General features: G+C 37.2%; 1 protein-coding gene across 2 annotated transcripts; it reads right to left on the bottom strand.

Moving 5' to 3' along the window:
* Positions 1 to 3,073: 3,073 nt before the first annotated feature.
* On the bottom strand, positions 3,074 to 16,336 carry PLRG1 (pleiotropic regulator 1). Of its 2 annotated transcripts, none has more exons than XM_054382931.1 (15): positions 16,316 to 16,336; positions 14,334 to 14,440; positions 13,976 to 14,115; positions 12,936 to 12,989; positions 11,194 to 11,287; positions 10,608 to 10,698; positions 10,335 to 10,436; positions 8,174 to 8,266; positions 7,671 to 7,820; positions 7,458 to 7,559; positions 6,849 to 6,951; positions 6,165 to 6,273; positions 5,346 to 5,485; positions 3,704 to 3,897; positions 3,074 to 3,222 (listed from the first exon to the last, which is right to left on the bottom strand). In XM_054382931.1, the coding sequence occupies exons 1-15, from the start codon at positions 16,322 to 16,324 to the stop codon at positions 3,163 to 3,165; spliced, it is 1,548 nt and encodes a 515-aa protein (XP_054238906.1). In that variant the 5' UTR covers positions 16,325 to 16,336; the 3' UTR covers positions 3,074 to 3,162. The 2 variants fall into 2 exon arrangements, with proteins under 2 accessions (XP_054238906.1, XP_054238908.1); XM_054382933.1 differs by having other exon boundaries at positions 12,963 to 12,989.
* Between the last annotated feature and the right edge of the window lie 643 nt (positions 16,337 to 16,979).

Here is a 16,979-nt window from a genome sequence, read left to right as displayed (position 1 = left end):
TTTTCAGTTATGTGCCACTGACAAAAATATCCCTTTAATTTGCTCCTAGTAACACAAACCAAAATCAGTTTAAACCTTTTTTTTCACCCATGCAGGTCCCTGAACCTGTCTTAACCATGCTTTATTCCACTGAGGTTTCAGTGTGGTTCTTTTAAACGTTAGAAAAAAACATCATTTCTGCACTTGTTTTGATAATGCCTCCACACAAATAGGAAGCTCTTCATGAAACAACCATCTCTCTCCATTACAGCATCACACATTTGTTACTGTACTATGGGAAACAGCCATCCATTTTAGCACTAAATGACTTCAACTTCCAATATGTACTTATTTTTTGTTCTTCTTACTACAAAACCCAAAATAGGAAAAAGAAAAGAGAGACATGAAATCACATTGTGTAAGTTTTATTGATGGGTAAATTGCTGTCGAATCAGGCATTAGCACTTTAATTCTTATCTAACAGGACTAAAGAAATTGACTATTAAAGATTTACTTCTGTAAGCCTTTCAGTTGCTGAAGACATACTTTTCTGCACAACTTTCATGCTGCCAGCAAATGACAGCACTGTAGCTGCATAGCTTACATTGTATGCTTTAGTACACAGCAAAGAGCAATCTCAAAATTTATGACTTTTACCAGTTACAGTTTTTTGCATTATGTTACAAACAAAACCCATCTTTTTATTTCTCTGCAACTATGTACAGTATAAAACAAAACCCAAGGTTCATGGTAGAAATGTGTATGACTTGATCATATACAGAAGACATCAAATTGTATGAACTAAATGACAATAATTGTTTTCTGAGTTTAGACTTCTCTTGGAAATTATTTTAACTGACATTACGGTGCAACTGTTCAGAAGCATGGAAAATACACCGAACAGACCAAATCTTCCTCTCTTGCCTCACCTTATGACTGACACGGACAAATCTAATGTCACTGTGTATCCTATACTACCAGACCTATGTGTATTTAAACTCACTACCTAGGATTTCTTTATACTAAAGGAGCACTTAAATGAACTCTTAGAATCTTGACGTCTCATAAATAACACTTACGGAAGTACTTGTGATGATACTCCCGCTACCGCAAAGTGGAATAAAAAACTTCTGGGACGGAAATGAACATGCAAACCAAATGTCAGAGAATACAATAAAAAAATTAAAGAAAAAAAAAATCACATAGAACTGGCACAGAACAGTACAGAGTCAAACGGAAGTATTACTTCAAATAAGAGTGTGTAACCTTTAATTTGCAAGCCAAATTTTCACTAGGGCACAAAAAGAATGCCCTGGCAACCACTGACAGATGCTGGCCGATCCCTGCAGAAGTCCAGGGAAGAAACACAGGTTTTGCAGGAGATTTTCGGGTATCTCTTCAAAGTGACAAACAGTGGAATAAATGCAGTGCTTCCTCATTTCAAATTATGAAAAGAAATAGACAACAGAAGCAAAACACAAACTAAAAAAAGAAAACCCCACAAACAAACCAAATCAAAAAGGTCACAACAATCTTGCCCCTTTTCAAATAAGTTATTCCTCTCCACAGTGGCTTTCACTGTGAACAAGAAAATTCTGTAACATCAATACTTCATCAATTCCTCGAATGAAGCATTAGCAGCAGTATAAAATACACATAAATCTGCATTTTTCCCCATTATCTTAGTCAAAATGAAAATAGCTATAATGAAGATCTAGAAAAAAATATCAAATTATCATTGAAATAAACCGAATAAGACATTTAATCCTATTTATAAATACCAAATCCTCCTTTTGTGCAGACACTTTAGACAACAGTTGTCAATCAAAATTCAGTTTTTACACAGCATGGAGTCTCTTAAAATGACATTGTCAAACAGTTACAAAGACAAGACAAAAAAGATCCTAATAGAAACACCACCTAGCTTTGCTAGCTTTTGAAAATTACAATGCAAGTATCTGTCATTTCTCTAACACAAATCCCAGATTTGAAAGAACTCAGACTAGCAGAGAACAGAAATAAGTATTTTGAACTGCCTGTTATCAATGCTGTGGCCACAGGACAATTCTCCAGATCTACCCAGCATAAAACTTGGCGGCTATTAGCACCACTAACCAAGTTTCCAACAACTGAATGGCTCGATGACAGTCCTCTGTAAAAATAAAGTGCTTTAGAGCAGCACAGACACCACAGGTAAGATGTAGCAAGGAGGCTTACATGTTTACTGCTTGTTATGCAACTGTAAACACAATGAAAGATTTGTCCCTTTAAGACTACAAATTATCTTTCAGGAATATTTCTTTTAAATCCCTACATAAGATCATGGGGAGATAGCAACATGCAAAATTAAGAGGCTGAATGAGAACTTTTCCTCTTAAAAAAAAGTTTCCTCATAAAAGTCTGCTGTACTCCAATGTCATTATATGCTTTGGATTACTGAGGGGAAAAAAAAATAGGTGATTTAGAAAAACTAGTCCTAATCCTGTAGTGACTGTGAACAATATGATTTGACAGTGATCCTTGCTATAGAAGGTACACTCTGAAATTGAGTGAAGATGAGTATTTGCATAAGAATGCTTTCTTAGGGAAATAAGCACTTTGAAGAACCAATTCATTCAATAACACAGCACTGGCAACGCTCAATGGCTCTGTTTATAAAGCAAATTACATTATTATTATTATTATATTGTCCTGCTTCTTTCTTCATTACTCTAATTTAGTATACGGACTGTTCCACTACAGTATATACTTATGTACACGTTAACAATACTCTCTAAAATCTGAAAGTGTTACTCAAGAAATTTCCAGCAGATGGCTTCTATGCATACATTTGCTATTGACTTTTGGAGTCACGCAAGGGTCTTTCAGAAAACCTGGCTCAAAGTATTTTTAGACTTACACTCAGTAGATTCATATAAAAAAAAAGTAAAACAACTGCACAGCTTTCCTTTCCATGAACTATACACGCCCCACAAAGAAAGTTAACAGCTGCAACCACTTAGCTGGGATCACACCAAAAAAAAAAAAAAGACAAAAGGAAAGAGAAATAAAATTTATTATAAAACATGTTGAAGTAGCAATGACTTAGCTGACTTCCTGCTCTGCTGCTCTAGGCAGAGCAAAATGTGACTGAATGCTGTCAGGAAAACCAAAACAAAATTACAGCACAGATATGCTGCTGTACTAAAATCGCTTCCTCTTGATAATTTCTGGTTTCCAGCTGACAGGATGAGTTTCTTCAGTCTGAAGAGAAAAAAGAACAATCTCATATGGATTATTTTTGACTTTAAATTGACCTGTCATTAGGGTTTAGTTTAAAATATTACTCATAATATATATATTCTGTTCCATATGTAACATTACAATTAGCTAATCTACTATGTAATTAGATTATCCAAATGAAGTTTTTGTGTCATCCCACACAGTCCCCTACTGGCTTCAAAATACAATGTACATGACTGTATTAAGATTTCTACAAACTTTATCATAAAGGACTTTGGCAGTATAGTTGACAGACCTGACACTTGCTTGTACTACAGCACATAATAAAAAACTCAAAGAGTACAGAAACTAGCTGCTCTTAATGTTATTGCATGCACATTGCTTTCCAACTTCAATAAAATGGATTATGCAAATCTGTGCATATCCCTTATTGATATGTGCAACATCTGTTTGCAATCTTTTTGCTTTTGTGAAAATACATTAAAAAGACCCTCTGACATACCGCAGTATCATCTTCTTTGTATACTTTTATGGTTTTATCAGCTTCGGCAGTTAGCAATCTGCTTTCTGACTGGTCAAAAACACAGGCAAATATTCCTGATTCACTGTCCAAAGAACCTGGCTGTACAGCTGCATGCACTCTCTGGAAATTGTATCCAGTTCTCCAGTCCCAAAGATGCATAGTACCATTATCAGCTAAAATAAACCAGCAGATATATTTAGTATTTAAACAAGTTAATTTTTATCATTTTTTCTAAAACCAGTATCATGAATAACTAATTAAGACATCAGTAATACTTCAGCTATAACATTCATATAGACTATCTCGGTACATCCTACATTTCCTTCTCAGTTAAGAAAGGCTGATAGTGTCTAAGAAAGCTTTCTTAGAATCTCATTCAGTTTTATATGAGATAACTAGAGAGATGATGCACAAGGCAATTGCAGCAAACTGCTCTGGAAGCACAGTAAGGAGTAGCATTCTGAATATCAAGCTCAGTGCCCCCACTAAGACTGAATAAAGAGTTAACGTTTGCAAAAGTTTTATTTCAAGTACAGTTTAAACCACTGTCAGTATTACTGCTGGTGGCATCAGCTACAACATTTTACTCCCCACATGGCATAATGTATCAAATACACTAAACACACTTCACCATTTCAACTTGACTGTTACTCTTTTTTTGTTTTGGTTTGTTATGGACTGGCTACAAATACAGTAATGCTTTTGAGAAGTATCTGCTTCTGCAAACTTAAAACTCACCTTAACTGTCTTATATGTGATACTGTGAATTTAGACCCGTCCTTGTTCACAACTACCCAAAAGGTTAGACAAACTCTGCAAGTTACATGGAACAATATAGTCTAAACTTTTCATTCACTTTAGTCTAGACTTTTCATTCACTTTCCTCTAACTGCTAGAGCTCTTCCAGGACAATCTCATGATTAAGTAACTGGTCTACGACCTCAAGTATTTGGGTTTAACCTCCTGCTTTAACTCTCTTTTCCCAAGCTATCTTGGGACTGTTTCTCTACAGTTCACATCTCAAACTGTAAAATTAGCACTTTCCAAACTGTTTACTCATTTCCTGTTCATAACACCACGTACATTAAAAACACACTTAATCTCCCTACTAGGTAGACACAATGTCTTAACAAAAAGATCTGAATGCAGTTGGGTCTTCTAGAAGCCACTTTCAAAAAAAAAAAAAAAATCTTGTCACTGAAAAGGTCTTTTCTCTTTTATAGACATAAAAATCTCAGAAACATCACAGATTATGGTTTTAGTTCCAACAAAATATTTTTACTATAGTGCTCAGGTAACTAATATATAGAAAAATGCTATCTGAAATAGGAGATAAATATTCTTTTCATAGAATTATTCATATACACTAAGCATTCAGAATTCTCTTCCCACCCCCGCAACACAGATGCGTGAATACTAATAGTTCTCAGCCTTTGGGGGGCTCACAGACCGTTAACACTACTTCCATGTAACAGAGGATTATTAATTTCTGGACATTGAGTGAAAGAACTAAGCTGATGCATCACGAAAGACACAAAATCCTCCCCTTGATCAAGGAAAGCTCAGTGAGCATACGCAAGAGTGGAGAGGTGAAATATGAACACGAATTTCTTGTTTTTACCTCCTGAGACCAGAACACCATCAGAATTGACAGCCAATGTATTAATAATAGCATTGTGACCAGAGAGGTTCTGAATGAAGTTTCCATCTGGGAATTTCCACTGCTTAATATTATCTGGAGAACCAGATGCAAATGTGTAACTGAATAAAAAAGGAAGAACAATATATTAAAGTTCAAAACAGCTGTAGGGATAGTAAACATCCTTCACTGAAACCACTGTTAAATGCTATTGGCAAAGTTAATTAATACTAAAATTGCTTTTCTTGTATTTTTACTTTGCATATAATGAAGCTGGTTTAGGAAGTCATTAACTATTTGTATTGTTTCCTTTCTGTCCAGAGACTACCTAAGCTTGATAAATCCTACACTATATAGGATGTTAATAGGCAAATAGACACTAAACATGGATATTAAGTTCTTGTCAGTTGTTCAGGAAAGAGGGCATCAGCAGCAAACATATCAAAAAGAGAAAACAAAAAGGCAGCAACCCCCCCCATAAGAGGTCCCCATATTGGCTAGTCTTCAATGTTACATGTTTATTATTAGCTTTAGAAGCCCATGTTGCTGACTTCTCAAGGACTGCAAAGGCACACATATAAGAACTTCTGTGGGAGATAGATATTCTCAGTACTGCTAATGTACACCAATGCCAATACTTGGGGAGCACAGAGTACAGTAAAACGTATTTGAACTGATAGGTACATTTTTGCTGCATTCCAAGTTCATTGTTTTTCACATTATTATGCCCTAGCATTCTGAATCATCACTCACATTGGCTTTTCTACTAGCCCAAGTATAAAAGAATGAGGAAAAACTTACTGTCTTGGATGGAGGACTACTGCTCGTACAGACTTCTTGTGATTTGTTAAGGTAACACGAGTTTTTCCTGCCACTAAATCCCAGAGCCGTATGGTAGTATCGTGACTGCCTACAATGAAAAGAAAATAAATAGCAGAAACCAACATATCAATTCTACCACCATTACTACTTCGATAAGGCAGCCAAAACTCTGCATGTGAAAGATACAAAAGTATTATGCTTCTGTGAAAATAGGATACTAATGCCACTTCAGACAAAATAGGTTGGGTTGTAGTAAACTTTTTATGCAGTTCGAAATTCAAGAATTATGCAGTTAGACAGAAAAGCAAGATTTTTGACATAACAGGAAAGAAGATTGACCTTCTATTTAACCATGGTACTGGACAATTCTTAACTGAATTGGTGAGAGCAGTGAGATATCGCAGAAAACACAAGACTCAATACATACTACAAGCAAAAATTGTGAACACCAAAGTGCAGGAAAACATCCACACAGTTGTATTTGCTTAAACATGCCACTACTACATGAAATAACCATTGCATGGCCTATTTTCTACAGAAAACTAATAAAAGAAATTGAGTAAATCAACAAAGATAGCATTATGAACCTCACACAATTACTGAACCAACACATTCATGATCAGGTTTTTCAATTATGTTACTTGTGAAATCAGCCCACTATACCTGTAATAATTTGTGGTTCTGCAGCTTGGCATTTCACTGTTGCTACTGCATTCGTGTGTCCTGATAGTGTGTGCACACTGGCTTTTGTCCTTACATCCCAGATCTATGAATGCACAGTAAACAAGTCAGATGTCAGTAACAGGTGCATATTCAATGTGTTTTAGACACCCTTATTGACTACATCAATTCCTTACCATAGTGCTACAGATTAAACAATGGTATTTAGGCTGTATTTTTCATCCAACAGTTCATCACACAACTGCCTCAGCTGGCAAATTTTAAGAGGAGCAGCGAGCCTGCTGCATCATTTCTGGACATGCAGAAAAGTCACCATAAAACCATACCATCTTCTCAATACTAAGTGATCCTACATATACACTATGTAGTCGACGTACCTAAATTAAGAAATAAAACATTATCCTGATGTGCCACTGCATTTTTGTGTATTTGGGCTTCAGTTTTACCAACAATAGAAGACAGAGCTACCATAAATCATCTTACTATTTACATCTTGATTCATGTTAACTTTTGGTAACCATCAACTTTTACAAGTGGAAGATGTTAAAACACATTGACAAAGGTGTTAAAATTTAACAATGCCATACTTACTCGTGCTGTAGAATCTCTGCTACACGTTACCAGTACATCTATTGTTGGATGCAAGTCTAAACCATAGACAGCACTTAGATGACCATGGTAATGTCTGATAACCTAGATGAATAAAAGACACACTAACTGGGTATTTGAAAGAATATTCTAAATGCTTTTTATTTGTGTGTTTGCCATCATCAATTAATTCCAGTTAAAGACACTACAGTTTACCTTATTGTATTCGAGATCCCAACATTTCACTTGTTTGTCTTCTCCACAAGAAAAGAGGTATGGACTTCTTGCACTTACTATCACCCCTCGAACAGTACTGATGTGTCCCGTCAAAGACAATTTCAATTTGCCGCTAGCAAGGTCCCAAATCTGTGTCAAAAAAGGTATTTTGAAGTAGACTGGTTAAGAGCTACACAGTGATAGTCTGGGTAAACAGCCCAGATGTAACTGATCCTGATGCATTTTAACTTAAAAATCACAGTAATGAATATTTGTTCTACCATCCAGCTATTACCTTGTGATAAATGAAATCTCAAGTAGTAAGGCTCCACAAATCCATTATGACAAGATAATGAAAGAAAAAGCATTCTGCAGTTCATTATTCTGCACGTGGTAACCAAGAAATCATTTCCAAGGGCTGAAGACATTTTAAGCAACAAGAGGAAAAAAAACCCAAACAACACCCTCTGAAACTTTGTCAGAGATTTCTTCCAGCCCCTTACCTTTATGGTTCTGTCAGCAGAGCCAGTAACAAACCACTGATTTCCTGGTTCTACTGCAATACATCTTACCCAGCCCAGGTGACCACTGATAACCTTCAGAAAAAAAATTAAATTATTTCTAAATCATAAATAACACACATATATCTGTCAATATAATTTTATTCTCCAACACTGGAAGAATTAGTTTGTATTCACTGAGAAACATACTCCCCCAAAAGTCAAATATGAAATTAAATTAGATCTGAAGAGATCCCGATTTCTACTTTAGTTCAATAAAGAGACTACTAGAAATGTACATATCATAGACCAGACTCAGGGAACTTGCAATATGGAAAGACCCTGTTCCCCTAACTAACTTACTCAAATCTTTTGAGTCCTTAGCACTGTGGCTCAACACTTGAAGACTTGCAGAGAAAGGCTGCATTGAAGCACAAGTTCCTTGTGCTGCTGTATAGTGCTTAAATCACATTGCCATACAGTGGCACACCTCTACCTCATTTTCCCCAAATAATGAAGGGAATATGAGTTGGTCAGAAGCCTTCTGGTAACAAAATACTGGAGACAGGTCTCACAAGAACAACTCTACCAATACATGGCTTGCTTACTGCAGCCTCTCTAATTTGTCTGAAGGCAAACAGCTGAAATCAAATCTCTGCTTGATTTCACAGCATGTTATTATTTTATGTACTGTCATACAGCTCATTTCAAACACCTAAACCAACAAAAGTATTAACTTTTGAAAGCTAAAGTTGATTCTTCTGACTAGATGAGGCCATAGCCACATATATTTGAGATAGTTGCCTACATCTCTTCATAGTCTAGGAATAGAAGTGGGCATTACCAGGCAAGAAAACTAAGAAATAATTCATCTGACCTATTTTAAGTCTCCATCTTTCACAAATGATGTCAAAGCAAGCTTAGGAAGACCAGTTAAAATGCAGATCTTAAGCAACAGATAAGTTGAAAGCCACATCTGGTGTTCTAGCTCCCACTTCTGAGTTGCTCAAAAAGGCTTTTGTCCTGTTGATTAAGGATTTTAACAGCAAACCTCCACTGAAGATGTTGACATGTAGAATTAATACAGTGACTTGAACTGTATTTACATCTCTCTCTGAAAAGGAACTGCTCCTAACAAGTAGGCATTTTTCATTTGTTTACCTTAAATCTTTCCTGTTTTTTTTCAGATAGCATTTGCCTTAATATTTATAGCAAGTGTGTTCCAATACCACAATATTTAGAGAACATATGCCTTTGAGCTGAAGTGTTTTTCAAAACATTAAGATTAGATTTAAGATTTATGATTAATACAGCATTCAGGACCCTTCAAAATATCTAAATGCCTACATATGGTGCTATGTTTAGCTGAACAGTGCTAAAAAATATAGTTCTGATACCTTGCCATGAGATTTTTAAATATCAAAGCCTAACTTTCCTAAAACAATATTCACTCTTTCAGGCAAAATATGAGATTTTATAGTAAGAATCAGTCCATTTAGACAAAAGAAAAAAAAAGTACACATTCAAACAGATGCACACGAAAAGTTACAAACACCTAAACCAGTAAATATCCTTAAAGATTTTTTCCTTCAGCTCAGCTACCCTGCCATACCCATCACCAATGTTAAAAGACTGTATGCGATTTTGGGGGAATGGATATTATTGCTCCCTAACAAAATTAAAAGTGTTTCTAGTGTTTTTTAATTAGTCTATCTAAACTGCAGAGATAACCTGTGATTGAAGTATTAATCTTTTTTTAGCACATTTTCAGACCGAGTAGAAATCTGGCTGACTAAGTGTTAACATTGCTAGAGCATTTCATATATCACTTCCAAATTCTGCACTTTGTCTTTGAGTTCCTCTATCAAAGAATCTGACTAGAAAAGAAAAAAACAAACTCTAATAAATTTATCATAATAGAACTGCACCAACATAAACAGAAGGGTAAAAATGAAAAACATTCACAAAATGATTTAGTAAGCAGAATGAAATAAATGCTTATAATCTAACCTTTTACTTTAAAAAGAGAGTGTGTATATATATATATACACAACTTAGTTGTGATCACTTTTCATTTGATTTCATTATGCTTTGAAGTCCTCATAAAACATAAAATATTCATTTACATTTACATGCATCTTCATGTCATACATTTGTAACTTACTCTGTACAGTTTCCAAGGTGGATGCCACTGGGGTTTGGGCATGGTTGGAGCCTTCTTTGCCATTAATGCAGAGTTTTTGTTTCCACCAGCTTCCACCATAGCCTGTAGGTTAAAAGGAAGGTTACTCTCACCTCTGCCTAAAACCTAAAGCCTTCTCAGTCTGACATCTCAACAAGGATAATAGTCAGTCAGGAGATGTCCACACAACACACAAATTCAGACGCAATCTAGCAAACACCACAAACTTTTCACATTATATATGAACAAACTCACCACAGACATCCCAGGAGGCTGTGAACGTTCAGGTATTCCAGCATGTCTGTAAATATCACCCACACCAGCAGCTGTCCGATTTGCATCCATCCTAGTATGAATGAAAATGGCTGATGAATTGGTATCAACTTTCTGTTGATCACTAAGTGAAAAGGTATCAGAGGAATGCATCTAGTCTAGTGTTGCACACCTCGAAGGATGGAGACTCAACAGCTTCTCTGGGCAACCTGTTTCTGGGCCTGACCATCTCAAGGTAAAAAAAGACAGCCACAAACAAACCCCCACTTTTTTCTCTTATCTAAACAGAACTTTTCTCTTCTTCCATCTTCTGCCCGTTGCCTTTCATGACATCCAAGGCAAAAAAAAAAAAAAAAAAAAAAAAAAAAAGAAAAACCACCCAAAACCCAGATGTTCAGAAAAATTATACCTGGTCACACTAAAAGTAGTTTCTTTAAGCATTTTTTAATAAATGTTTTTAAAATTTTAAACATTCAAGATACTCAAAGTAGTTCTCATTTTGACTGCTGTGTTTTGCCTTGAAATTCTCATAGATAACAAAAGCGTTAATGAAGTAACACAGCAGTACCTGGCCTGAGAAGCAGGAAGTGCAACAGCTAAGGACTGTGCTGCAGACTCACTAGGCATCCTCTGGACCTTAGTATCTGCTGTCAGAGCCACACCTTGAAAAAAATTAACAGGACAAAAGAAAAAGACAACTATTAACAAGAAAATCCATAAAGATATGTTATACAAATGTATGTATACATATAAGTATACATACATATCTATGCACATACATACATCTACATACCTATGTATATATGTATAGATATACAAACACCTGGAAACAAGAGCTGGCAATACTACACCACTGTAGCATTAAATCCCATTATTTTAAAATTTTATTTTGGCACAAATCCCTTCCATCATGATTCTGCTACACAATAGGTACATAATTTCTAGAGTACAAAACAGTATGATTCTCATTAGACACAAACAAACAAAAGATCTAACAGTGTCCATCTTTTTATCCAGGTTCAACTATTATGGAAATCCAAATATCACAGCAAAAACCCCAACACATGACATGTTGAAGCATTTGCTAATTTTGGTCCTGCGTTTTATTATGCTATCCCTATGTGGTAGCTGGCATTAGTGGTACCAGAACTGCAAAAAGTTCAGTCCTACTGAAGTGAGCATTTCAGACTACAACTTATGATTTATAATTTCACCCTAAGAACAGCAGAATACTTAAAAAACACAAAACAAAACCCCACAAACAAACAAAATCACCTCACTACAAACTTTAGTTTTAGTGCAAAGTGGTGAATTTATCCCATTCTTTATTTCTTTTCCTAACCAAAGTTACGACAGTTGAAAACAAAAACAATAGCTGAGATGCCCAGGTTAAATGGAGAAACATCACCAAAAGAAATCTGATTTTTAATCTGGATATAGTTGATTCCACGAAAAGAACACTGACCTTGGGGAAATCTTTGTGTACAAGTCTTGGCCCCACATTTACACACAATTATGCATTTTTTTTAATGCCTGAGGGTCCACTGAATTCATGATTGTTAACTTACAAATCAAGCCACAACAGATTTTTCCACCACACTCCTAATAAATTTAAGCACTAACAGTGACAAGCTGCTGCCACAAGGACAGAGTAAGATTAATCAGTATCAGTGACAGTTAGCAATGGCTAATGTAGCAATACAGAAACATAACCCTTTCAAGAACAGGCAAAACCAAATGACACTAGAATTGTTAGACTCTAATGTCTCTCTCAGAGCAAGGCAGTGATACCTACACCTTTTTGCTTTGCGGATGAAAAGCAGGATACATCCCCTCTTGTCATTCAACTTCCTTCTAGCTAGAAACCTTCTCCCACTTCTTGTTCACAAAAAAATTCTAAAAGTAGCTCTGCCACAACAGTGGAGCATCAGGGTCTATGAGTCTCAGCAAGCTCTCCAAAAGAAAAGGGACCATTTATACCAGAGACAAAAATTCTAGAACATTTTTGTGATGATGTTACCACAGGAGATGAAGTCACACAGAAACGAGCAAACATCCCTCAGCACGCTCACATATACCAAGGCTTCGTAAAAAGACACTGCACATCTGTACCTAAATCCTTCTCCTACCTCCTATACCAGAACATTTATCAGACATAAAACACTGCATCGAGACTATGAAAGACTTAAATGACACTTCCCACTACTATCAGGTATGGATTCAAAGTAAGAGGAAGCCTGCCTCTCCTAAGATGGAAGATGCCCCTTTCCTACAGAAGTCTAAAACCCTGGCAAACAGAATTTTACCTACCAGGCCCAGGTGGGTATGGATGTGTGCCAGTTATCAAATACTCAAGTTCTTGTCCTAAAGAGTAACAAAACATCTTATTAATAATTACAATTTATACTGCACTGCAAATGACTCAAGCAGGAAGAAGAAAATAAGAGCAGGTCACACACAGCAGAAGAAAACAGCAAACACTTTCTAATGTACTTCTTTATTTAATTTGTTCTCGTTACCTCAGTTTTCTAAACCTCAGCAATAAACCAACATTTTTAAAATACCGAAGCTACGGGTTATCAAGAGGGACTCTCAAAAGAAAAATCTTTGTACTGTCAAAGATGCCTTTTGGAGTAATATTACAGAAAAGGATTCAAGTATACAAATTGCACAGGAATGTGAAATGTAAGCTAGTCAAGACAACTGATTGTCCGTGGCCTCAAAAAAAGGTTCTTTTCTCTTAAAGGATATTTTCATTATGTCTCAAGATCCTTTACTTTCAGAATACTTCCAAATAAAGTACCTTTGGAAAAAAAACAAAACTTCAGCTAAAGTAAGACTGCATTTGGTACTCTTTAGAAGAGAGCTCTCTAAATAATACATACACATTTTATGTATAACCAAACAGACTGAAAAAACATGTAGATTTAAAATAAAAAGTTTTCTGGTTTAATAGCTGCAAGACTAAAGGAAAAAAATTCTATGAAACAAAATGAAATACAAAAGAACAAACCAAAAGAGCATGTCCTTAACTATCATGAAATGATAAAAATCGTCATTACTCATCTTTCTAACAGCAGATATTAATGCTATCACAATTATTCTTTTTACTAATTAATTACTGTGAAGATTTCACAGTACCCTACTACTCCTTTATTAAACAACTCCCTTGTTTTGAATCCCTTACCTTCTGTCAACCCCAGCAAGAAAAACATCAAACAGTCCAAAAAATGTATTTTGATTTCTATATTTGTCTCTGATGAATTAACATTAGACTGCATTCTTCAGATTTTGCATCAGTGAAACTGTTACCAAATAAAGGACAAATATACCACTAAGAACAAACTAACCTTGATTTCCAGAATATTGCTTGTGTCCATAAGGATCTCCCGTGTTTGGGCCTTTCTCTCTCAAGTTTTCCTTAAGCGTGGGCATGTGTAACACTGAGCCATACTCTGTACGCAGCTTGACTGCCATCTTCACTTTGTGACTGTTGGATGAGACAAGCACAAATATGATTAAACTGACTTTTCAATTATTGTTACAAACTACTTTAGAGAAGGCTTTATACAACTTTCTTGACATATACTATTTTTGCTTTCTTCAAGACTACACTTAACTCTACAGAAACATCCAAACTTCTGACTTGGATGGAGTAATCACTAACACAACTGAAAACATCTGGGGCATACTCACCACAGTACTTACCTTTCTTCATCTAATGGGATAGGCTTGGCATTATCAGCTACAAACATATCATGGGTTCTCTTCAAAGATCTGAACACAAGTGTGTGTACGGAATGCTTCTGAACTTCCTAAAATAGAGGATAGTTAAATATATTTGGCCATAATTCAATGAAAAATTGAAAATGGAAACATAAATTGAACTAAGGAGCAATTCCAAACTTCAGTACTGTTAGATGACATGGCAATATTTAGCTCAGGGAAAACACTTGCTGTTCTTGGAAACAAAACATTAAGTTTATCTGTTAATTGTTTTAATTGAGCGTTTACTCAACACCATCTTTCTTGGTAAGTGCCCAGACTTTGAAAATCAAGCAAAAAACTTTCATTAAACTTTCTACACTGCCATCTACATGACAAATGCATGAGTGTGCAAGCCTTATACCCCCTTATCCATTCCACTTCTGTTTTTATATGTGGACAATAACCAATTCTGAAAACACTGCTGTAAATTTTGTTTCACTACCACCATAAAAAGAACAGCATGTATCATCAGTTTCTGTGCACTGTGCTGCCTTACATAAGTACTGCAGTTTCCCAAGAGAAAACTTGGGATCAAACCCAACAAAACTTCTTTTCCTTTTATTATTTTTGCTTGTTACTATGAGCAAAACATACTTAAAACTCCATTCAGGAGCTAACAAGCAGATTTTAAAAAGTATTAACTTATATGAGTATTTGCTTAACAACAGCTCAATTCAGTTTTCATTAACATTTTCCTCCCAAAGGACAAAAATATCATTAGAAGTCTGAGTCTGCCTGCTTAGATACAAAACCTTTCTGCATGAATGTGTCACAATGACAACAAACTGGAGGCTACATTAATAACTTTGGCATTGGATATCACTCAACTGCTCAGCTTTCAAGATACATTACAGAGGTGCTTTTCCTATTGAGCTTGATTTAGGTTCTGTGTTCCAGTCCTGGAAGTTGTTTGTCCACTTGCTGATCCATTTTGCAGTGGCTGTTACTCTCCTACCTCACTAGCACCTACATAAACGTTTTTGCTCTGGCTGAGTGAGCTCATACAAGCTCCAGATATTAATTGAAAAAAACCTGTCAACTTTTGGAACCGGATTAGGAATTTCATATATCTAAAGAAGTAAATAAGAATTAGAGGACCTAATTACTATTCAACGAGAATGACTGTGGAAATCACCACATGAATAACAGGTTACACAATGCCTTCACAAGAGGGAAGCACTTACATTTTTGACAGATATTCTCTGTTAAAAAATCGCTAATGCTATTGCACGGGGCATCTTTGCATCTCGCTATATACTACTGGCAACAATACTGTATTTTATTCACCTACGGTAACCACAACACGACGTATAAAAACAGTGACCTTCCCCCCATCTTTACTTCCAAGCTCTCACGAGGGAAAAAAAAAAAAAAAAAAGGGGGGGCGCGCGGGAAGCAGCAGCTACCATTTCCTTGATTAGCTGACAAAGCCAGTAAGTCGCTGGACGTTGAGTACCATTGCATCACTTCCTCAGGTCCCTACACCAATTCCGCACTCGTTTTAAGTCTGGCAAAACAAAACTGCTACCTGCTGCTTAGTCCTGCCCAATTCCCATTCCCACAAAGCCCACCGCGGCCCACGCGAGGCAGAGGTCACGGCCCTCAGACCAACAAGAAGCATCTCTCGCTTCCTCCCCGCAACTCGCTGTCCCATGGAGCGGACGGGGCAGGGGCTGAAACATCCCCACAGTAGCAGTTTGGTACCAAGGGGGAAGGGAGAATGAGGGCTGCGGTACTGAGCTCCGTGATCTACGCGCACGGTCTATCCCTCTAACCCCGGCCGGCCCTGGCCCCATCACGGGCTCAGCTAGCCCCGATGCCCCGGCAGCGATCTCCGGTATCGCCTGCGGCGCCTCAACTGCGAGGCAGGGACGGTGCAAAGAGCTCAGCGGCAAGCCCACCCCGTCCCGGACGCCTCTCACCTCCACCATGGCGCCAGTGAAATCCTACCGCCACTGCACTCCCCAGACCGCTATGGAGCTGCTTCCGGAGCGTACCCCGCGCCGCACCGGAAGTGACGAGCAGCGAGCGCACGGCACGTACGCGTGCCAGGGCCGGATTAAGTAAAGGGAGCGGGGCGAGGCCTCAGCAAGTCCGTAGCACCCTCGTGGTGAACCTGTGGTCACGGGTTGGAGCCGCGGTTGTGGGGGCGGTCCCTCCCCAAGCACCGGCTCTAGCAACAGAAAGCCTGCAAGGACGAGTACCCACCAGAAGAGAGCAATAATGAGCTTTGTAAAGCACACCTAGTGCTTTATTGAGCCTGCCGCAGGGCCTTGAGGGCATTAACGACATCTGTGCAGTGATTCCCCACGCGGGGTGACTCAGTACGCTCTGGTCAGCTTCATTTTGTAGAAATTCTTGGCCTTTGCAAAATTGCTCAGGGTCGTGCAGCAACAGCTTCTGAATGTTGTTTTTTTCGGGAGTTCTCAAGGTTAAAGCCTGTTCAAGGAGCACACAAAATGAAGGGACGTGTTAAAACAGTCCCGGGACTGAAATGTAACCTTTTAACAAGAGAAAACAGTGTGATATGGTATGTTAGCCGTTTTGTCTGGTCTTTGGGGAAAAGTATCTTTAGTTTGGGTCCAC

The sequence above is a fragment of the Indicator indicator genome, chromosome 8 (genome assembly GCF_027791375.1).
Source record: "Indicator indicator isolate 239-I01 chromosome 8, UM_Iind_1.1, whole genome shotgun sequence".
NCBI classification, from domain to species: Eukaryota; Metazoa; Chordata; class Aves; order Piciformes; family Indicatoridae; genus Indicator; species Indicator indicator.
The sequence above is the reverse complement of the archived record's forward strand: the minus strand, read 5'-3'. Positions and strand labels throughout refer to the sequence as shown.

Bases quoted from the DNA above. Each gene is read 5' to 3' on its own strand.
- PLRG1 (XM_054382931.1), bottom strand. The intron at 10,699-11,193 runs GTACTGCTGTGT...CATTCATACTAG, and splicing joins CTTCCTGCTTCTCAGGCCAG to GATGGATGCAAATCGGACAG. The intron at 3,223-3,703 runs GTATGTCAGAGG...TTTTCTCTTCAG, and splicing joins ACAAAGAAGATGATACTGCG to ACTGAAGAAACTCATCCTGT.